This window comes from Triticum aestivum, chromosome 3A (genome assembly GCF_018294505.1).
Source record: "Triticum aestivum cultivar Chinese Spring chromosome 3A, IWGSC CS RefSeq v2.1, whole genome shotgun sequence".
Taxonomy (NCBI): Eukaryota; Viridiplantae; Streptophyta; class Magnoliopsida; order Poales; family Poaceae; genus Triticum; species Triticum aestivum.
In genome coordinates this window covers 625498913-625522321 of record NC_057800.1, presented here as the reverse complement: position 1 = coordinate 625522321, position 23409 = coordinate 625498913, and the positions used below count along the sequence as shown (strand labels likewise).

The following is a 23409-nucleotide window of genomic DNA, read 5'->3' as shown; positions in this document are numbered from 1 at the left end:
ACTAAACACGCCCCAAGAGACTGAGCCGATCCAACACCCTGAGTTGTTTTGGTCGTATGAGCGCAAACTTGATAGTCATGTGCCTTTCATGGGCCTTGCATGCGGGTTTTCGATGAGCGAGGGATGATGTGGGCAGTGGCGGAGCTACAGTCAACAATTGGGCGGGCCAAACTTAATGAGAGTGCATGTCTGTTTCTCTCACAACCCATTTTTCTTCTTTGGCCCATTGTTTTGAAGCAAAACTGGGCAGCCACAACACAGTTTTGCTTCAACTAAGCTCCGCAGTGGATGTGGGTCCTGGGACTGCAATATTTAGATCGTTGGCACTCCTAATGGAATTATATTAATATACCAAATGGAATTTTTTTCCAACCGGGCTCTCAACCCCTTTCCATTAATTTCGCAATCAACGGAAATACATCAGTCTGTATCCAGATGTTCTTAGTGCCTAAACCACTACAACTAACAGGATGAAAGATATAAACTTTTTGAGATCAAATGAAGCTGAAAGGGGAGAGCGAGCTGGCGCACCATCAGGAAACCCACCGCAGGATGATCCTGGAACGGACCACCCCGCCATGGGACGAAAACCTGATGACACTCACAAACCGCAGCCCAAAAACGACAGGAGAGGAAATCCCAGGATGAGGCAAGTTAAACAACATCTGCGACTAGGCTAACCTTAACCAGAAGACATAAAACCAGCGGGCATCAAACCCCAGTGGGAGGCGGCAAGCAAAAGGACCGAGCGCTGAGCACTGCTAACCAATCTGGATCCCTTCTCTGTCACCCAAAAGGGATCTGCCTCGAGGGAGGGACCTGTCCGCCAGCGCAGCAGCCGCGTGAGCCAACCTCTTCACTCCAGCCTGGAGCTTCGCCCTTTCTTCTTCCTTTAGCAAACCTGCCCAGTACAGCAAAAACGAGCATGCAGTGAAAATAGCCTCAAGAGGAGAACGAACAATATGATTATCAAATGTGACTTTATTGCGGAGGGTCCAAATTCCCCAGCATATTGCAGCAATAATCATCATGTAAAACTTTTTCCCATCCGGAAAGAACTTATAAAGCCAAGTTAAGCTTTGCCACAGAGAGTGAGGGCAACATGAAACCCCGGCCGTCATGCCCAACACCCCCCAAACCGACCGAGCAAGCGAACAGGTAAAGAACAAATGATTTGCTGTCTCTGTTGGAAATATGCCCTAGAGGCAATAATAAAAGTATTATTATTATATTTCCTTGTTCATGATAATTGTCTTTTATTCATGCTATAACTGTATTATCCGGAAATCGTAATACACGTGTGAATACATAGACCACAATATGTCCCTAGTGAGCCTCTAGTTGACTAGCTCGTTGTGATCAACGGATAGTCATGGTTTCCTGGCTATGGACATTGGATGTCGTTGATAACGGGATCACATCATTAGGAGAATGATGTGATGGACAAGACCCAATCCTAAGACTAGCACAAAAGATCGTGTAGTTCATTTGCTAGAGCTTTGCCAATGTCAAGTATCTCTTCCTTCGACCATGAGAGCGTGTAACTCCTGGATACCGTAGGAGTGCTTTGGGTGTATCAAACGTCACAACGTAACTGGGTGACTATAAAGGTGCACTACAGGTATCTCCGAAAGTATCTATTGTTTTATGCGGATCGAGACTGGGATTTGTCACTCCGTGTAAACGGAGAGGTATCTCTGGGCCCACTCGGTAGGACATCATCATATGCGCAATGTGACCAAGAAGTTGATCACGGGATGATGTGTTATGGAACGAGTAAAGTGACTTGCCGGTAACGAGATTGAACAAGGTATTGGATACCGACGATCGAATCTCGGGCAAGTAACATACCGATAGACAAAGGGAATTGAATACGGGATTGATTAAGTCCTTGACACCGTGGTTCATCCGATGAGATCATCGTGGAACATGTGGGAGCCATCATGGGTATCCAGATCCCGCCGTTGGTTATTGACCGGAGAACGTCTCGGTCATGTCTACATGTCTCCCGAACCCGTAGGGTCTACACACTTAAGGTTCGATGACGCTAGGGTTATAAAGGAAGTTTGTATGTGGTTACCGAATGTTGTTCGGAGTCCCGGATGAGATCCCGGACGTCATGAGGAGTTCCGGAATGGTCCGGAGGTAAAGATTTATATATGGGAAGTCCTATTTTGGCCACCGGAAAATGTTCGGGATTTTTCGGTATTGTACCAGGAAGGTTCTAGAAGGTTCCGGAGTGGGGCCCACCTGCATGGGGGGGGGCCCACATGGACGTGGGTAGTGGGGGCAAGGCCCCACACCCCTGGTCAAGGCGCACCAAGATCCCCCCTTAGAAGGAATAAGATCATATCCCGAAGGGATAAGATCAAGATCCCTAAAAAGGGGGGATAACAATCGGTGGGGAAGGAAATAATGAGATTTCTTTCCTCCCACCTTGGCCAACGCCCCAATGGACTTGGAGGGCAAGAAACCAGCCCCTCCATCCCTATATATAGTGGGGAGGCGCATGGGAGCTATACACGAAGTTCTGGCACAACCCTACCTCTCTTCCTACTCCTCCTCTCCCATGGTGCTTGGCGAAGCCCTGCTGGATTGCCACGCTCCTCCACCACCACCACGCCGTTGTGCTGCTGTTGGATGGAGTCTTCCTCAACCTCTCCCTCTCTCCTTGCTAGATCAAGGCGTGGGAGACGTCACCGAGCTGTACGTGTGTTGAACGCGGAGGTGCCGTCCGTTCGGCACTAGGATCATCGGTGATTTGAATCACGACGAGTACGACTCCATCAACCCCGTTCACTTGAACGCTTCCGCTTAGCGATCTACAAGGGTATGTAGATGCACTCTCTTTCTACTCGTTGCTGGTCTCTCCATAGATAGATCTTGGTGACACGTAGGAAAATTTTGAATTTCTGCTACGTTCCCCAACAGTGGCATCATGAGCTAGGTCTATTGCGTAGATTCTTTGCACGAGTAGAACACAAAGTAGTTGTGGGCGTTGATGTTGTTCAATATGCTTACCGTTACTAGTCCAATCTTGTTTCGACGGTATTGTGGGATGAAGCGGCCCGGACCGACCTTACACGTACTCTTACGTGAGACAGGTTCCACCGATTGACATGCACTTGGTGCATAAGGTGGCTAGCGGGTGCCAGTCTCTCCCACTTTAGTCGGAACGAATTCGATGAAAAGGGTCCTTATGAAGGGTAAATAGAAATTGGCATATCACGTTGTGGTCTTGCGTAGGTAAGAAACGTTCTTGCTAGAAACCCATAGCAGCCACGTAAAACATGCAACAACAATTAGAGGACGTCTAACTTGTTTTTGCAGGGTATGCTATGTGATGTGATATGGCCAAGAAGAATGTGATGAATGATATGTGATGTATGAGATTGATCATGTTCTTGTAATAGGATTCACGACTTGCATGTCGATGAGTATGACAACCGGCAGGAGCCATAGGAGTTGTCTTTATTTATTGTATGACCTGCGTGTCATTGAAGAACGCCATGTAAACTACTTTACTTTATTGCTAAACGCGTTAGTCATAGAAGTAGAAGTAGTCGTTGGCGTGACAACTTCATGAAGACACGATGATGGAGATCATGATGATGGAGATCATGGTGTCGTGCCGGTGACGATGATGATCATGGAGCCCCGAAGATGAAGATCAAAAGGAGCAAAATGATATTGGCCATATCATGTCACTATTTGATTGCATGTGATGTTTATCATGTTTATGCATCTTGTTTGCTTAGGACGACGGTAGTAAATAAGATGATCCCTTACAAAATTTCAAGAAGTGTTCTCCCCTAATTGTGCACCGTTGCTACAGTTCGTCGCTTCTAAGCACCACGTGATGATCGGGTGTGATGGATTCTTACGTTCACATACAACGGGTGTAAGACAGTTTTACACAGCGAAAACACTTAGGGTTAACTTGACGAGCCTAGCATGTGCAGACATGGCCTCGGAACACGGAGACCGAAAGGTCGAGCATGAGTCGTATGGTAGATACGATCAACATGAAGATGTTCACCGATGATGACTAGTCCGTCTCACGTGATGATCGGACACGGCCTAGTTGACTCGGATCATGTGATCACTTAGATGACCAGAGGGATGTCTATCTAAGTGGGAGTTCATAAGATGAACTTAATTATCCTGAACATAGTCAAAAGACCTTTTGCAAATTATGTCGTAAGCTCGCGCTTTAGTTCCACTGTTTAGATATGTTCCTAGAGAAAATATAGTTGAAAGTTGATAGTAGCGATTATGCGATCAGTAGAAAGCTTATGTCCTTAATGCACCGCTCAGTGTGCTGAACCCCAACGTCGTTTGTCGATGTTGCGAACATCGGACATACACGTTTTGATAACTACGTGATAGTTCAATTAAATGGTTTAAGTAGAGGCACCAAAGACGTTTTCGAAACGTCGCGGAACATATGAGATGTTTCGAGGGCTGAAATTGGGATTTCAGGCTCGTGCCCACGTCAAGAGGTATAAGACCTCCGACGATTTTCTTAGCCTGCAAACTAAGGGAGAAAAGCTCAATCGTTGAGCTTGTGCTCAGATTGTCTGAGCACAACAATCACTTGAATCGAGTGGGAGTTGATCCTCCAGATGAGATAGTGATGTTTCCCCAAAGTCATTGCCACCAAGCTGCTAGAGCTTCGTGATTAACTATAACATATCAGGGATAGATATGATGATCCTTGAAATATTCATGATGTTTGACACCGCGAAAGTAGAAATCAAGAAGGAGCATCAATTGTTGATGGTTGGTGAAACCACTAGTTTCAAGAAGGGCAAGGGAACAAAGGGATACTTCATGAAACGACAATTCAGCTGCTGCTCTAGTGAAGAAACCCAAGGTTGAACCCAAACCCGAGACTAAGTGCTTCTGTAATAAGGGGAACAACCACTGGAGCAGCATTACCCTAGATACTTGGTAGATGAGAAGGCTGGCAAGGTCGATAGAAGTATATTGGATATACATTATGTTAATGTGTACTTTACTAGTACTCCTAGTAGCACCAGGGTATTGGATACCGGTTCGGTTGCTAAGTGTTAGTAACTCGAAATAAAAGCTACGGGATAAACGGAGACTAGCTAAAGGTGACCTGACGATATATGTTGGAAGTGTTTCCAAGGTTGATATGATCAAGTATCGCACGCTCCCTCTACCACCGAGATTGGTGTTTGCGTTGAGCATAGACATGATTGGATTATGTCTATCGCAATACGGTTATTCATTTAAGGAGAATAATGGTTACTCTATTTTTGAATAATACCTTCAATGGTCTTGCACCTAAAGGAATGGTTTATTGAATCTCGGTCGTAGTGATACACATTTTCATGCCAAAATATATAAGATAGTAATGATAGTACCACTTACTTGTGGCACTGCCATGTAAGTCATAATGGTATAAAACGCATGAAGAAGCTCCATGTTGATGGATCTTTGGACTCACTCGTTTTTGAAAAGTTTGAGACATGCGAACCATGTCTATTGGTGTATATGCATGAAGAAACTCCATGCAAATGGATCGTTCGGACTCACTTGATTTTGAATCACTTGAGATATGCAAATCATACCACATGGGCAAGATGACTGAAAAGCCTCATTTTCAGTAAGATGGAACAAGATAGCAACTTGTTGGAAGTAACACATTTTGATGTGTGCAGTCGAATGAGTGCTGAGGCATGCAGTGAATATCATTATGTTCTTACTTCACAGATGATTCGAGTAAATGTTGAGTATATTTACTTGATGAAACACAAGTCTGAATTATTGAATGGTTCAAGTAATTTCAGAGTGAAGTAGCAGATCATTGTGACAAGAGGATAAAATGTCTATGATATGATCATAGAGATGAATATCTGAGTTACGAGTTTTGGCACACAATTAAGACATTGTGGAAATTGTTTCGCAATTAATACTGCCTGGAACACCATAATGTGATGGTGTGTCCGAACATCATAGTTGCACCCTATTGGATATGGTGCGTACCATGATGTTTCTTATCGAATTACCACTATCGTTCATGGGTTAGGCATTAGAGACAACCACATTCACTTTAAATAGGGCACCACGTAATTCCGATGAGATGACTGTTGGGGAACGTAGCAGAAATTCAAAAAAATTTCCTACGTATCACCAAGATCTATCTATGGAGAAACCAGCTACGAGTAGAAGGAGAGTGCATCTACATACCCTTGTAGATCGCTAAGCGGAAGAGTTCAAGTGAACGGGGTTGATGGAGTCGTACTCGTCGTGATTCAGATCACCGATGATCCTAGTGCCGAACGGACGGCACCTCCGCGTTCAACACACGTACAGCCCGGTGACGTCTCCCACGCCTTGATCCAGCAAGGAGAGAGGAAGAGGTTGAGGAAGACTCCATCCAACAGCAGCACAACGGCGTGGTGGTGGTGGAGGAGCGTGGCAATCCCGCAGGGCTTCGCCAAGCACCATGGGAGAGGAGGAGGAGAAGCAGGGCTGCACCAAGAGGGAGAAGGGAGAGATTCTCGTGTCTTCTAGGCAGCCCAATGCCTCAATATATATAGGGGGAGAGGGGGCTGCGCCCCCCTCTAGGGTTTCCCACCCCCAAGGGGTGCGGCCAGCCCTAGATGGCAAAGGGGGCGGCGGCCAGGAGGGGGAGGAGAGGGAGGTGCAGGGAGCATGGGCCTTAGGGCCCATCTGCCCTAGGGTTTGCCCCCTCCCACTCTCCCCTGCGCCTTGGGCCCCTTGTGGGGGGCGCACCAGCCCACCTGGGGCTGGTTCCCTCCCACACATGGCCCATGCAGCCCTCCGGGGTTGGTGGCCCCACTTGGTGGACCCCCGGGACCCTCCCGGTGGTCCCGGTACAATACCGATATCGCCCGAAACTTTTCCGGTGACCAAAACAGGACTTCCCATATATAAATCTTTACCTCCGGACCATTCCGGAACTCCTCGTGACGTCCGGGATCTCATCCGGGACTCCGAACAACATTCGGTAACCACATACAAGCTTCCTTTATAACCCTAGCGTCACCGAACCTTAAGTGTGTAGACCCTACGGGTTCGGGAGACATGTAGACATGACTGAGACATTCTCCGGTCAATAACCAACAGCAGGATCTGGATACCCATGATGGCTCCCACATGTTCCATGATGATCTCATCGGATGAACCACGATGTCAAGGACTTAATCAATCCCGTATTCAATTCCCTTTGTCTAGCGGTATTTTACTTGCCCGAGATTCGATCGTCGGTATCCAATACCTTGTTCAATCTCGTTACCGGCAAGTCACTTTACTCGTTCCGCAACACATCATCCCGTGATCAACTCCTTGGTCACATTGCGCATATGATGATGTCCTACCGAGTGGGCCCAGAGATACCTCTCCGTTTACACGGAGTGACAAATCCCAGTCTCGATCCGTGTCAACCCAACAGACACTTTCGGAGATACCTGTAGTGCACCTTTATAATCACCCAGTTACGTTGTGACGTTTGGTACACCCAAAGCACTCTTACGGTATCAGGGAGTTACACGATCTCATGGTCTAAGGAAGAGATACTTGACATTGGCAAAGCTCTAGCAAACGAACTACACGATCTTTGTGCTATGCTTAGGATTGGGTCTTGTCCATCACATCATTCTCCTAATGATGTGATCCCGTTATCAACGACATCCAATGTCCATAGCCAGGAAACCATGACTATCTGTTGATCACAATGAGCTAGTCAACTAGAGGCTCACTAGGGACATATTGTGGTCTATGTATTCACACGTGTATTACGATTTCCGGATAATACAGTTATAGCATGAATAAAAGACAATTATCATGAACAAGGAAATATAATAATAATACTTTTATTATTGCCTCTAGGGCATATTTCCAACAGTCTCCCACTTGCACTAGAGTCAATAATCTAGTTCACATCGCCATGTGATTAACACTCACAGGTCACATCACCATGTGACTAATACCCAAGAGTTTACTAGAGTCAGTAGTCTAGTTCACATCACTATGTGATTAACACTCAATGAGTTTTATGTTTGATCATGTTGCTTGTGAGAGAGGTTTTAGTCAACGGGTCTGAACCTTTCAGATCCGTGTGTGCTTTACAAATCTCTATGTCATCTCCTAGATGCAGCTACCACGCTCTATTTGGAGCTATTCCAAACAACTGTTCTACTTGGAGCTATTCTAAATTATTGCTCCATTATATGTATCCGGTCTCTCTACTCAGAGCTATCCGGATAGGCGTCAAGCTTGCATCGTCGTAACCTTTACGACGAACTCTTTATCACCTCCATAACCGAGAAAATTCCTTAGTCCACTAGTTACTAAGGATAACTTTGACCGCTGTCCCGTGAGCCATTCTTGGATCACTCTTGTACCCCTTGACTGACTCATGGCAAGGCACACTTCAGGTGCGGTACACATCATAGCATACTGAAGAGCCTACGTCTTAAGCATAGGGGACGACCTTCGTCCTTTCTCTCTATTCTGCCGTGGTCGAGCTTTAAGTCTTAACTTTGTACCTTACAACTCAGGCAAGAACTCCTTCTTTGACTGGTCCATCTTGAACACCTTTAAGATCATGTCAAGGTATGTGCTCATTTGAAAGTACTATTAAGCATTTTGATCTATCCTTATAGATCTTGATGCTCAATGTTCAAGTAGCTTAATCCAGGTTTTCTATTGAAAAACACCTTTCAAATAACCCTATATGCTTTCTAGAAATTCTACGTCATTTCTGATTAACAATATGTCAACAACATATACTCATCAGAAATTCTATAGTGCTCCCACTCACTTCTTTGGAAATACCAGTTTCTCATAAACTTTGTATAAACCCAAAATCTTTGATCATCTCATCAAAGCATACATTCCAACTCCGAGATGCTTACTCCAGTCCTCAGAAGGATCGCTGGAGCTAGCATACCTTTTAGCATCCTTAGGATCGACAAAACTTTTCTGATTGTATCACATACAATCTTTCCTTACGAAAGTTGGTAAGGAAACTCGTTTTGACATCCGTCTGCCAGATTTCATAAATGCAGCTAATGCTAACATGATTCCGACGGACTTAAGCATCGCTACGGATGAGAAAATCTCATCGTAGTCAACTCCTTGAACTTGTGAAAAAACTTTTCGCCACAAGTCGAGCTTCATAGATGGTGACATTACCATCCACGTCCGTCTTCTTCTTAAAGATCCATTTATCTTAATGGCTTGCCGATCATCGGGCAAGTCTACCAAAGTCCATGGATCCGTTTTCGGATTTTATGGCCTCAAGCCATTCATCGGAATCCGGGCCCACCATCGCTTCTCCATAGCTCGTAGGCTCATTGTTGTCTAGCAACATGATTTCCAAGACAGGATTACTGTACCATTCTGAAGTAGTACGTATCCTTGTCATCCTACGAGGTTCGTTAGTGACTTGATCCGAAGCTTCATGATCACTATCATAAGCTTCCACTTCAATTGGTGTAGGTGCCACAGGAACAACTTCCTGTGCCCTGCTACACACTAGTTGTAGTGACGGTTCAATAACCTCATCAAGTCTCCACCATCCTCCCACTCAACTTTCTGAGACAAACTTTTCCTCGAGAAAGGACCCGATTCAAGAAACAATTCATATTGCTTTCGGATCTGAATTAGGAGGTATACCCAACTGTTTTGGGTTTCCTATGAAGATGCATTTTATCCGCTTTGGGTTTGAGCTTATCAACCTGAAACTTTTTCATATAAGCGTCGCAGCCCCAAACTTTTAAGAAACGACAACTTAGGTTTCTCTAAACCATAATTCATACGGTGTCATCTCATCGGAATTACGTGGTGCCCTATTTAAAGTGAATGTGGTTGTCTCTAATGCCTAACCCATGAACGATAGTGGTAATTCGATAAGAGACATCATGGTATGCATCATATCCAATAGGGTGCAGTTATGATGTTCGGACACACCATCACACTATGGTGTTCCAGGCGGTATTAATTGCGAAACAATTTCCACAATGTCTTAATTGTGTGCCAAAACTCGTAACTCAGATATTCATCTCTATGATCATATCATAGACATTTTATCCTCTTGTCACAATGATCTTCTACTTCACTCTGAAATTATTTGAACCATTCAATAATTCAGACTTGTGTTTCATCAAGTAAATATTCTCAACATCTACTCGAATCATCTGTGAAGTAAGAACATAACGATATTCACTGCATGCCTCAGCACTCATTGGACTGCACACATCAAAATGTGTTACTTCCAACAAGTTGCTATCTTGTTCCATCTTACTGAAAACGAGGCTTTTCAGTCATCTTGCCCATGTGGTATGATTTGCATATCTCAAGTGATTCAAAATCAAGTGAGTCCAAACGATCCATTTGCATGGAGTTTCTTCATGCATATACACCAATAGACATGGTTCGCATGTCTCAAACTTTTCAAAACGAGTGAGTCCAAAGATCCATCAACATGGAGCTTCTTCATGCGTTTTATACCATTATGACTTACATGGCAGTGCCACAAGTAAGTGGTACTATCATTACTATCTTATATCTTTTGGCATGAAAATGTGTATCACTACGATCGAGATTCAATAAACCATTCAGGTTTAATACTAATCTTGATGGTAGAGGGAGCGTGCGATGTTTGATTATATCAAACTTGGAAACACTTCCAACACATATCGTCAGCTCTCCTTTAGCTAGTCTCCGTTTATTCCGTAGCCTTTTATTTCGAGTTACTAACACTTAGCAACCGAACCGGTATCTAATACCCTGGTGCTACTAGGAGTACTAGTAAAGTACACATTAACATAATGTATATCCAATATACTTCTATCGACTTTGCCAGCCTTCTCATCTACCAAGTATCTAGGGTAATTCTGCTCCAGTGGCTGTTCCCCTTATTACAGAAGCACTTAGTCTCGGGTTTGGGTTCAACCTTGGGTCTCTTCACTAGAGCAGCAACTGAATTGCCGTTTCATGAAGTATCCCTTTGTTCCCTTGCCCTTCTTGAAACTAGTGGTTTCACCAACCATCAACAATTGATGCTCCTTCTTGATTTCTACTTTCGCGGTGTCAAACATCGCGAATACCTCAAGGATCATCATATCTATCCCTGATATGTTATAGTTCATCACGAAGCTCTTGCAGCTTGGTGGCAATGACTTTGGAGAAACATCACTATCTCATCTGGAAGATTAACTCCCACTCGATTCAAGTGATTGTTGCACTCAGACAATCTGAGCACAAGCTCAACGATTGAGCTTTTCTCCCTTAGTTTGTAGGCTAAGAAAATTGTCGGAGGTCTTATACCTCTTGACGTGGGCACGAGCCTGAAATCCCAATTTCAGCCCTCGAAACATCTCATATGTTCCGCGACGTTTCGAAAACGTCTTTGGTGCCTCTACTTAAACCATTTAACTGAACTATCACGTAGTTATCAAAACGTGTATGTTCGATGTTCGAAACATCCACAAACGACGTTTGGGGTTCAGCACACTGAGCAGTGCATTAAGGACATAAGCTTTCTACTGTCCGCATAATTGCTACTATCAACTTTCAACTATATTTTCTCTAGGAACATATCTAAAACAGTAGAACTAAAGCGCGAGCTACGACATAATTTGCAAAAGGTCTTTTGACTATGTTCAAGATAATTAAGTTCATCTTATGAACTCCCACTTAGATAGACATCCCTTTGGTCATCTAAGTGATCACATGATCCGAGTCAACTAGGCCGTGTCCGATCATCACGTGAGACGGACTAGTCATCATCGGTGAACATCTTCATGTTGATCGTATCTGCTATACGACTCATGCTCGACCTTTCGGTCTCCGTGTTCCGAGGCCATGTCTGCACATGCTAGGCTCGTCAAGTTAACCCTAAGTGTTTTCGCTGTGTAAAACTGTCTTACACCCGTTGTATGTGAACGTAAGAATCCATCACACCCGATCATCACGTGGTGCTTAGAAGCGACGAACTGTAGCAACGGTGCACAGTTAGGGGAGAGCACTTCTTGAAATTTTGTAAGGGATCATCTTATTTACTACCGTCGTCCTAAGTAAACAAGATGCATAAACATAATAAACATCACATGCAATTATATAGTTGTGACATGATATGGCCAATATCATATAGCTCCATTGATCTCCATCTTCGGGGCTCCATGATCATCTTGTCACTGGCATGACACCATGATCTCCACCATCATGATCTCCATCATCGTGTCTTCATGAAGTTGTCATGCCAACGACTACTTCTACTTCTATTACTAACGCGTTTAGCAATAAAGTAAAGTAAGTTACATGGCGTTCTTCAATGACACGCAGGTCATACAAAAATAAAGACAACTCCTATGGCTCCTGCCGGTTGTCATACTCATCGACATGCAAGTCGTGATTCCTATTACAAGAACATGATCAATCTCATACATCACATATCATTCATCACATTATTCTTGGTCATATCACATCACATAGCATACCCTGCAAAAACAAGTTAGACGTCCTCTAATTGTTGTTTGCATGTTTTACGTGGCTGCTATGGGTTTCTAGCAAGAACGTTTCTTACCTACGCAAAACCACAACGTGATATGCCAATTGCTATTTACCCTTCATAAGGACCCTTTTCATCGAATCCGTTCCGACTAAAGTGGGAGAGACTGGCACCCGCTAGCCACCTTATGCACCAAGTGCATGTCAATCGGTGGAACCTGTCTCACGTAAGAGTACGTGTAAGGTCGGTCCGGGCCGCTTCATCCCACAATACCGTCGAAACAAGATTGGACTAGTAACGGTAAGCATATTGAACAACATCAACGCCCACAACTACTTTGTGTTCTACTCGTGCAAAGAATCTACGCAATAGACCTAGCTCATGATGCCACTGTTGGGGAACGTAGCAGAAATTCAAAAAAATTTCCTACGTATCACCAAGATCTATCTATGGAGAAACCAGCTACGAGTAGAAGGAGAGTGCATCTACATACCCTTGTAGATCGCTAAGCGGAAGCGTTCAAGTGAACGGGGTTGATGGAGTCGTACTCGTCGTGATTCAGATCACCGATGATCCTAGTGCCGAACGGACGGCACCTCCGCGTTCAACACATGTACAGCCCGGTGACGTCTCCCACGCCTTGATCCAGCAAGGAGAGAGGAAGAGGTTGAGGAAGACTCCATCCAACAGCAGCACAACGGCGTGGTGGTGGTGGAGGAGCGTGGCAATCCCGCAGGGCTTCGCCAAGCACCATGGGAGAGGAGGAGGAGAAGCAGGGCTGCACCAAGAGGGATAAGGGAGAGATTCTCGTGTCTTCTAGGCAGCCCAATGCCTCAATATATATAGGGGGAGAGGGGGCTGCGCCCCCCTCTAGGGTTTCCCACCCCCAAGGGGTGCGGCCAGCCCTAGATGGCAAAGGGGGCGGCGGCCAGGAGGGGGAGGAGAGGGAGGCGCAGGGAGCATGGGCCTTAGGGCCCATCTGCCCTAGGGTTTGCCCCCTCCCACTCTCCCCTGCGCCTTGGGCCCCTTGTGGGGGGGCGCACCAGCCCACCTGGGGCTGGTTCCCTCCCACACATGGCCCATGCAGCCCTCCGGGGTTGGTGGCCCCACTTGGTGGACCCCCGGGACCCTCCCGGTGGTCCCGGTACAATACCGATATTGCCCGAAACTTTTCCGGTGACCAAAACAGGACTTCCCATATATAAATCTTTACCTCCGGACCATTCTGGAACTCCTCGTGACGTCCGGGATCTCATCCGGGACTCCGAACAACATTCGGTAACCACATACAAGCTTCCTTTATAACCCTAGCGTCACCGAACCTTAAGTGTGTAGACCCTACGGGTTCGGGAGACATGTAGACATGACCGAGCCGTTCTCCGGTCAATAACCAACAGCGGGATCTGGATACCCATGATGGCTCCCACATGTTCCACGACGATCTCATTGGATGAACCACGATGTCAAGGACTTAATCAATCCCGTATTCAATTCCCTTTGTCTAGCGGTATTTTACTTGCCCGAGATTCGATCGTCGGTATCCAATACCTTGTTCAATCTCGTTACCGGCAAGTCACTTTACTCGTTCCGCAACACATCATCCCGTGATCAACTCCTTGGTCACATTGCACATATGATGATGTCCTACCGAGTGGGCCCAGAGATACCTCTCCGTTTACACGGAGTGACAAATCCCAGTCTCGATCCGTGTCAACCCAACAGACACTTTCGGAGATACCTGTAGTGCACCTTTATAATCACCCAGTTACGTTGTGACGTTTGGTACACCCAAAGCACTCTTACGGTATCAGGGAGTTACACGATCTCATGGTCTAAGGAAGAGATACTTGACATTGGCAAAGCTCTAGCAAACGAACTACACGATCTTTGTGCTATGCTTAGGATTGGGTCTTGTCCATCACATCATTCTCCTAATGATGTGATCCCGTTATCAATGACATCCAATGTCCATAGCCAGGAAACCATGACTATCTGTTGATCACAACGAGCTAGTCAACTAGAGGCTCACTAGGGACATATTGTGGTCTATGTATTCACACGTGTATTACGATTTCCGGATAATACAGTTATAGCATGAATAAAAGACAATTATCATGAACAAGGAAATATAATAATAATACTTTTATTATTGCCTCTAGGGCATATTTCCAACAATGACACCGTATGAATTATGGTTTAGAGAAACCTAAGTTGTCGTTTCTTAAAAGTTTGGGGCTGCGACGCTTATATGAAAAAGTTTCAGGTTGATAAGCTCGAACCCAAAGCGGATAAAATGCATCTTCATAGGAAACCCAAAACAGTTGGGTATACCTCCTAATTCAGATCCGAAAGCAATATGGTTTGTTTCTAGAATCGGGTCCTTTCTCGAGGAAAAGTTTCTCTCGAAAGAATTGAGTGGGAGGATGGTGGAGACTTGATGAGGTTATTGAACCGTCTCTTCAACTAGTGTGTGACAGGGCACAGGGAGTTGTTCCTGTGGCACCTACACCAATTGAAGTGGAAGCTTATGATATTGATCATGAAACTTCGGATCAAGTCACTCCCAAACCTCGTAGGATGACAAGGATGCGTACTACTTCAGAGTGGTACGTAATCCTGTCTTGAAGGTCATGTTGCTAGACAACAATGAACCTACGAGCTATGGAGAAGCGATGGTGGGCCCGGATTCCGATAAATGGCTTGAGGCCATAAAATCCGAGAGAGGATCCATGTATGAAAACAAAGTGTAGACTTTGGCAGAACGGCTCGATGGTCGTAAGGCTAATGAGTACAGATGGATTTCAAAAGGAAGACGGACAATGATGGTAAATGTCACCATTAAGAAAGCTCGACTTGTCGTTAAGATGTTTTCCGACAAGTTCAAGGAGTTGACTATGATGAGATTTTCTCACTCGTAGCGATGCTAAGAGTCTGTTGGAATTATATTAGCGATTACTGCATTATTTATGAAATCTTGCAGATAGGATGTCAAAACATTGTTTCCTCGACGATTTTAATGAGGAAAGGTTGTATGTGATACAACCGGAAGGTTTTGTCAATCCCGAAAGATGCTAATAAGTATGCAAAGCTCCAGCAATCCTTCTAAGGACTGGAGTGAGCATCTCGGAGTTGGAATGTATGCTTTGATGATGATCAAAAATTTTGGGTTTGTACAAAGTTTATGAGAAACTTGTATTTCCAAAGAAGTGAGTGGGAGCACTATAGAATTTCTGATGAGTATATGTTGTTGACATATTGTTGATCAGAAATGACGTAGAATTTCTGGAAAGCATATAGGGTTATTTTGAAAGTGTTTTTCAATGGAAAGCCTGGATTAAGCTACTTGAACATTGAGCATCAAGATCTATAAGGATAGATAAAAATGCTTAATAATACTTTCAAATGAGCACATACCTTGACATGATCTTGAAGGTGTTCAAGATGGACCAGTCAAAGAAGGAGTTCTTGCCTGAGTTGTAAGGTATGAAGTTAAGACTTAAAGCTCGACCACGGCAGAATAGAGAGAAAGGACGAAGGTCGTCCCCTATGCTTAAGACGTAGGCTCTTCAGTATGCTATGCTGTGTACCGCACCTGAAGTGTGCCTTGCCATGAGTCAGTCAAGGGGTACAAGAGTGATCCAAGAATGGCTCACAGGACAGCGATCAAAGTTATCCTTAGTAACTAGTGGACTAAGGAATTTTCTCGATTATGGAGGTGGTAAAAGAGTTCGTCGTAAAGGTTACGACGATGCAAGCTTGACATCTATCCGGATAGCTCTGAGTAGAGAGACCGGATACATATAATGGAGCAATAATTTAGAATAGCTCCAAGTAGAACAGTTGTTTGGAATAGCTCCAAATAGAGCGTGGTAGCTGCATCTAGAAGATGACATAGAGATTTGTAAAGCACACACAGATCTGAAAGGTTCAGACCCGTTGACTAAAACCTCTCTCACAAGCAACATGATCAAACATAAAACTCATTGAGTGTTAATCACATAGTGATGTGAACTAGACTACTAACTCTAGTAAACTCTTGGGTATTAGTCACATGGCGATGTGACCTGTGAGTGTTAATCACATGTCGATGTGAACTAGATTATTGACTCTAGTGCAAGTGGGAGACTGTTGGAAATATGCCCTAGAGGCAATAATAAAAGTATTATTATTATATTTCCTTGTTCATGATAATTGTCTTTTATTCATGCTATAACTGTATTATCCGGAAATCGTAATACACGTGTGAATACATAGACCACAATATGTCCCTAGTGAGCCTCTAGTTGACTAGCTCGTTGTGATCAACAGATAGTCATGGTTTCCTGGCTATGGACATTGGATGTCGTTGATAACGGGATCACATCATTAGGAGAATGATGTGATGGACAAGACCCAATCCTAAGACTAGCACAAAAGATCGTGTAGTTCATTTGCTAGAGCTTTGCCAATGTCAAGTATCTCTTCCTTCGACCATGAGAGCGTGTAACTCCTGGATACCGTAGGAGTGCTTTGGGTGTATCAAACGTCACAACGTAACTGGGTGACTATAAAGGTGCACTACAGGTATCTCCGAAAGTATCTATTGTTTTATGCGGATCGAGACTGGGATTTGTCACTCCGTGTAAACGGAGAGGTATCTCTGGGCCCACTCGGTAGGACATCATCATATGCGCAATGTGACCAAGGAGTTGATCACGGGATGATGTGTTACGGAACGAGTAAAGTGACTTGCCGGTAACGAGATTGAACAAGGTATTGGATACCGACGATCGAATCTCGGGCAAGTAACATACCGATAGACAAAGGGAATTGAATACGGGATTGATTAAGTCCTTGACATCGTGGTTCATCCGATGAGATCATCGTGGAACATGTGGGAGCCATCATGGGTATCCAGATCCCGCTGTTGGTTATTGACCGGAGAACGTCTCGGTCATGTCTACATGTCTCCCGAACCCGTAGGGTCTACACACTTAAGGTTCGATGACGCTAGGGTTATAAAGGAAGTTTGTATGTGGTTACCGAATGTTGTTCGGAGTCCCGGATGAGATCCCGGATGTCACGAGGAGTTCCGGAATGGTCCGGAGGTAAAGATTTATATATGGGAAGTCCTATTTTGGCCACCGGAAAATGTTCGGGATTTTTCGGTATTGTACCGGGAAGGTTCTAGAAGGTTCCGGAGTGGGGCCCACCTGCATGGGGGGCCCACATGGACGTGGGTAGTGGGGGCAAGGCCCCACACCCCTGGTCAAGGCGCACCAAGATCCCCCCTTAGAAGGAATAAGATCATATCCCGAAGGGATAAGATCAAGATCCCTAAAAAGGGGGGATAACAATCGGTGGGGAAGGAAATAATGAGATTTCTTTCCTCCCACCTTGGCCAACGCCCCAATGGACTTGGAGGGCAAGAAACCAGCCCCTCCACCCCTATATATAGTGGGGAGGCGCATGGGAGCTATACACGAAGTTCTGGCACAGCCCTACCTCTCTTCCTACTCCTCCTCTCCCATGGTGCTTGGCGAAGCCCTGCTGGATTGCCACGCTCCTCCACCACCACCACGCCGTTGTGCTGCTGTTGGATGGAGTCTTCCTCAACCTCTCCCTCTCTCCTTGCTGGATCAAGGCGTGGGAGACGTCACCGGGCTGTACGTGTGTTGAACGCGGAGGTGCCGTCCGTTCGGCACTAGGATCATCGGTGATTTGAATCACGACGAGTACGACTCCATCAACCCCGTTCACTTGAACGCTTCCGCTTAGCGATCTACAAGGGTATGTAGATGCACTCTCTTTCTACTCGTTGCTGGTCTCTCCATAGATAGATCTTGGTGACACGTAGGAAAATTTTGAATTTCTGCTACGTTCCCCAACAGTCTCGACTTCATTACAGAAGGAGCACGCAGGATTTCCAGGCCAGTTTCTAATGCGCATATTATCACGAGTGAGAACTGCGTTCTGAAACAGCTGCCAAAGGAAAATCTTAATTTTCAGCGGAATAGGTGCTTTCCATACCATCCTATAGTTAGGACCTGAAAGATTTCTTTCCAACCATACATATAAGGATTTAGTAGTAAACTTCCCTTTACTATCAAAATCCCACAAGATTCTATCTGGGGAGTCATTCAACGACAGTTTCTTAGCCTCCATAACCATCCAAGCCCACTGCTCACCCAACACCCCAACCAGTCTACGTCTAAAGCCCAGCTCATAGTTGTTAGTCGCCCAAGATGCAACCGTGCATTCCTGCTCCTGGCAAATACCAAATAGATCAGGAAAGTGATCTTTCAACGCAATATTCTCAGCCCACGGATCATACCAGACCCTAGCCAGGTTTCCACTTTCGATTTTAACTTTTCTTCCTGCCATATAAGAATCCTTGACCTTCATAATTGCTTTCCAGCAGGGAGAGTCTGAAAAGCGGCTCCGAATGGTAGCCACTATTTTGTTCCTGAAGTATCTAGCTCTTACAATACGCTGCCATAGCCCATCACTTGTTTCTAACTTCCACCACCACTTAACAAGTAGGGCAATATTTTGTTTATGAAGATCTTTAATCCCTAATCCCCCAATCCTTTTCGATCGACATATCCTCGTCCACTTAACCATATGGTATCCATGTTTCTTATTTTCCTCCTCCAAAAGAAACGTCTGCGATGTTTATCCAGCTTCTCAATAAAGGTCTTATTAAAAAGGAACATTGACATGAGGAAAGAGGGAATTCCATCCAAACTGGACCCTAGCAACGTTAGTCTAGCTCCAGAAGATGTTGCATATGCTACCCAGGCATCAAGTTTTTTGATCATTTTTCCGTCAAGGAAATCTAGATCCGCATTCTTGAGGGTAGAATAAGTAACAGGGACTCCCAGATATTTCATGGGAAGTGTGCCCACTTGACACCCAAACATGTTGGCATACACCAAATCAGGATCATTATCCCCCCGATACTAAATATTTCACTCTTCTCAAAATTGATCTTAAGCCCAGACATAAGTTTGAAGAGATAAAGCAAGAGCTTGATATTCACAGCTTTGTCAATATCATGCTCAAAACAAAGTACTGTGTCATCCGCGTATTGCAGGATGCAAACCCCATTCTCAATAAGATCAGCAGCTAAACCTTTAATGAGGCCATTTTTTGTGCTGTAAGTACCATTTTGGTCAGACAGTCAACCGCAATATTAAACAGGAAAGGGGAGTGAGGATCCCCCTGCCTCACCCCCTTAGCACTTTGGATGTAAGGTCCCACTTCATCATTGATCTTGACACTAACTGTGCCATTCTTCAGTATTTGCGAGACCCACCCACACCACTTAGAATTAAACCCACGTTTCCTATGACAGTCAAGCAAAAAGTCCCAATTGACTTTGTCATATGCTTTTTCAAAGTCAAGTTTCAAAACCACTCCCACCTGCCTTCTGAAATGAGTATAATGCAAAATTTCATGGAGAGATAGGATTCCATCCACTATGTATCTCCCCTTAATAAAAGCATTCTGGTGAATACTAAAAAGCTTGTGTGCATATTTGCTAGCTCTAATATCCATGGCTTTTGTAAGTAGTTTGTAGGGGCAGCGCAATAGACAAATGGGTCTATATTGTTGGATCCTACTAGCATCAGTTGACTTAGGCAACAAGGTTATGATGCCATAGTTAAGTCGTTGTACATCTAGCTTGCCATCATGAAACCAATCAAATAGCATAGAAGGTCTTGGGCTACTACCTCCCAGCAGTGTTGATAGAGTTCTACAGGAATATCATCTGGACCAGGGGCACAGTTAGAATTCATGCTAAACAAAGCTTTCTTGATTTCTTCTAACGAAAAAGGTCGAGTTAATTCCTCATTGTCACCAGGAGTAATCATCTCATCCTGAGACCATAGAGCAGCATCTATCTGACATAAATTGCCAGGAGCTGGACCAAATAAGGATTTATAGTATTCAGTAGCATGGACCAGAAGGTTTTTAGTGCCCTCAATAATAGTGGACCCACACTCCAGGGAGATCATGGAGTTTTTCCTACGACGGCCATTGGCTACTTTATGGAAGAAACCAGTGTGATTGTCTCCTTTCAGAAGCCACCTCTCATTAGAGAATTGATGCCAGTGTAGTTCTTCTTCCACATACATCTTATTAAGCTCCACTAGAATATCCAACTTCCTAGTGTAGGCATCCCCACATAAACCATCAGTCTCTTCCAGTTTTTCAAGCTCCTGCAACTCGAGCTTGATAATTTTTCTCCTGATCTTATTGTGACCAAACAAATTAGATCCCCAGCCCTTAAAAAGCTTCTTAATCCTCTTAAGTTTAATATTCAAGGAGTCAATGGGGTTTGAAGTGTATACAGGCCTCGACCAGATCTCAGAAACCAGAGGGAAGAATTCTGGATTACTGAGCCAAGCATTATCAAATTTAAAACACCTGCTACCTGGTGTTCTAGAGGAGGCACTCCCACCATCCACTAACAAAGGGTTGTGATCTGATATATCCTTGACCAACTTATGTACAGAAGCAAGAGGGTATAGATCCTCCCACTCAGGAGACATGAGAACTCTATCTAGCTTTTCCAAAGTTGTGATTTCTTGTTTATTTGACCAGTTATAACACCCACCAGTCATATAAATCTCTCTCAACCCAAGTAGATGAATAACAGAATTAAACACCTCCGAGAAGTGGGACATATATGTTTTTTTGTTCTTCTCCCCACCATGCCGAATGATATTAAAATCTCCCCCAACTAGATAAGGAATATTACTGCTGTGACACATAGATGACAGTTCAGCAATGAATTCAGGCTTCTGTTCATCATGTGCAGCACCATACACAGTCATCAAGGCCCAGCTACAATTTTTATTCTTATCGAACAGGTTCAGCTGCAGGATATATTTACCACACTTAGTCGTAAGGATATCAAAATTTTCCTTGTTAAGCCCACAAAGAATGCCACCAGATTTCCCCCTTGAAGGGATCCATTCCCAATGAAACTTCTGATAAGGGTCAATTTGCCTAAAGAAAGCAGGAGTATACGACTTCTTCATAGTTTCCTGAAGTCCAATAAAATCCAATTCATTGGCACTTATCATGTCAATGAGGCAGGTGGACATGCCTTTTTTACCCACTCCCCTACAATTCCAAAAAACCCCTTTCATTTATACCGATCGGGTTTATCTCTCACTCTGGTAGGTCTGCCAGGTTCCATAGCAGCCTTACCCACCCCCTTTTTCTGTTGACTTCTAGTCACAGGCCCGCTGGATTTATTGGGAGATAAAACCACCACCGATTTCTTACGGTGATACTTCTTTTTCTTGTTTTTAGATTGAACCAGGATGAATGGTTCTTCAATATCTCCACTATCATCGCCCCATGTTAAAGAGAGGGGCACATCATTGCCAAACCCATCACTGACAATTATTTTTTGCGAATTACTATCAATGTTTTTATCCTGCAACAGACATCTAGAAAGTTCTAATTCACGTAAAATATCAACAGTAGCAAAGTCATCATCAGGTATTTGTACCCCCATCAAAGATGCACGCAGTATAATGGCAGAGTCAGATAAAGCAGAAAATTGATTTTTTGAGCTGGGCATATTCGTACCTTCCAAATTGCGCTTCTTCATTCTGTTGGTGGCCACATCTCCCACCTTCTCCAACTTCTGCTTCTGTCTGCGCGGGATATCTTCTCCCTGACTCATGCAATCATGAATTGGGGATCCAGAGGGAGATTCAACTGTATAGACACTGCAGTTTTCTCCTCCTTCCATGAAACCCTCTTCGAGAGGCACAATGTGAGGCAGGGAGGGCCAAACCACATAGTCTGACAAGGGAGGAAAAGCATTCCCATAAGTATTCACATCGTGACACACAAACAGAGGTGAGGGTGGAACAGGAGTAATCATCCCCCAAGCACCTTGATGCGCACTGATCTCATTACTGGGAGATTCAGTCATCTCTTCCATTTTCAAATCCTCAGAGACATTCTCACATGATTTTTTATCAGATTGAGATCCACAATAAGACATTTTTTCAGCCGCATGTTCTCTGGCCATTTTATCAGAAACATTTTTTCAGAAGCTCTGTGTTGTTACCTTCCTCACTCTCATCTTCTTCTTCACTCTCAGCCACTGCCGGAAGCCTCTGCATACCCTTACCATAGTTCTGAGAGGAAAAATTACCAGTCACGGATGTATTCGTCTCCCCCTGCCCCATGGAAGAAGCAGGATATGAGTCCATCCTCACTTTCTTGGGGAAGGAAGGAGATGCACTGCTATCCACAGCAGTATAGGACTGACTTTTCTCAGCACCCACAGTCACAACTTTTTCAACTTCATAGAAAAAATCATAATACTGTTCTCCCAGCATTCCTTCAGCTGAAGGGGGAATTTTCTCAACCTCTCTACAACCGAGAAGGATTCTAGCATATTCAGGTTTATGAACGGTCGATTCATCAACTTCTAAAGTAATCCCAACTAGAGCTCCAGCATAAGCTATATGTTCAGTGCATCTTTTCTCTATGGGAATGTTGCGAACCCTAACCCATGGAATTATATTAATATACCAAAAACAATTAAAAAAGAAATGTATGGACCCCTCAACGGCCCCCTTTCTCGACCTAGTAGTGGCTAAGGTCTCCATGTTGCCGCCTCGGTCCCATTCCTATCCCTTGACCAGTTGCCTCATCGACGGTCAGAAGAGTGGGGAACCATCCCTTTCGTTGTTTAGGTCCTTGTTATCTTTAGGTCTTTGTTCCCTGGTGGCATCGACGATGATGACGGCGATCCGTTAGAGTAAGGTCGTTTCCTACCTTGACATCGGCGGCAGCGGGGATGGTGCTTTGGGATCAGGTCTCTCCCTACCTTAACGATCCGTCATCAACAAAGGGCCGCGAAGATAGGTGCAGAGTGGATG

General features: G+C 44.5%; 1 protein-coding gene across 1 annotated transcript; it reads right to left on the bottom strand.

Moving 5' to 3' along the window:
• Positions 1-694: 694 nt before the first annotated feature.
• On the bottom strand, positions 695-22728 carry LOC123058828 (uncharacterized). The gene is made up of 2 exons (XM_044481499.1): positions 22100-22728; positions 695-901 (listed from the first exon to the last, which is right to left on the bottom strand). The coding sequence occupies exons 1-2, from the start codon at positions 22548-22550 to the stop codon at positions 762-764; spliced, it is 591 nt and encodes a 196-aa protein (XP_044337434.1). The 5' UTR covers positions 22551-22728; the 3' UTR covers positions 695-761.
• Positions 22729-23409: the final 681 nt, after the last annotated feature.

What these genes read in the sequence shown, in the direction of transcription:
- LOC123058828 (XM_044481499.1), bottom strand. Translation starts at nt 22,550, where the DNA reads ATGGCCAGAGAACATGCGGCTGAAAAAATGTCTTATTGTGGATCTCAA. An exon ending in GAAGAAGCGCAATTTGGAAG is followed by an intron (nt 902 to 22,099) that starts GTACGAATATGC and finishes TGTACTGGGCAG; the next exon opens with GTTTGCTAAAGGAAGAAGAA.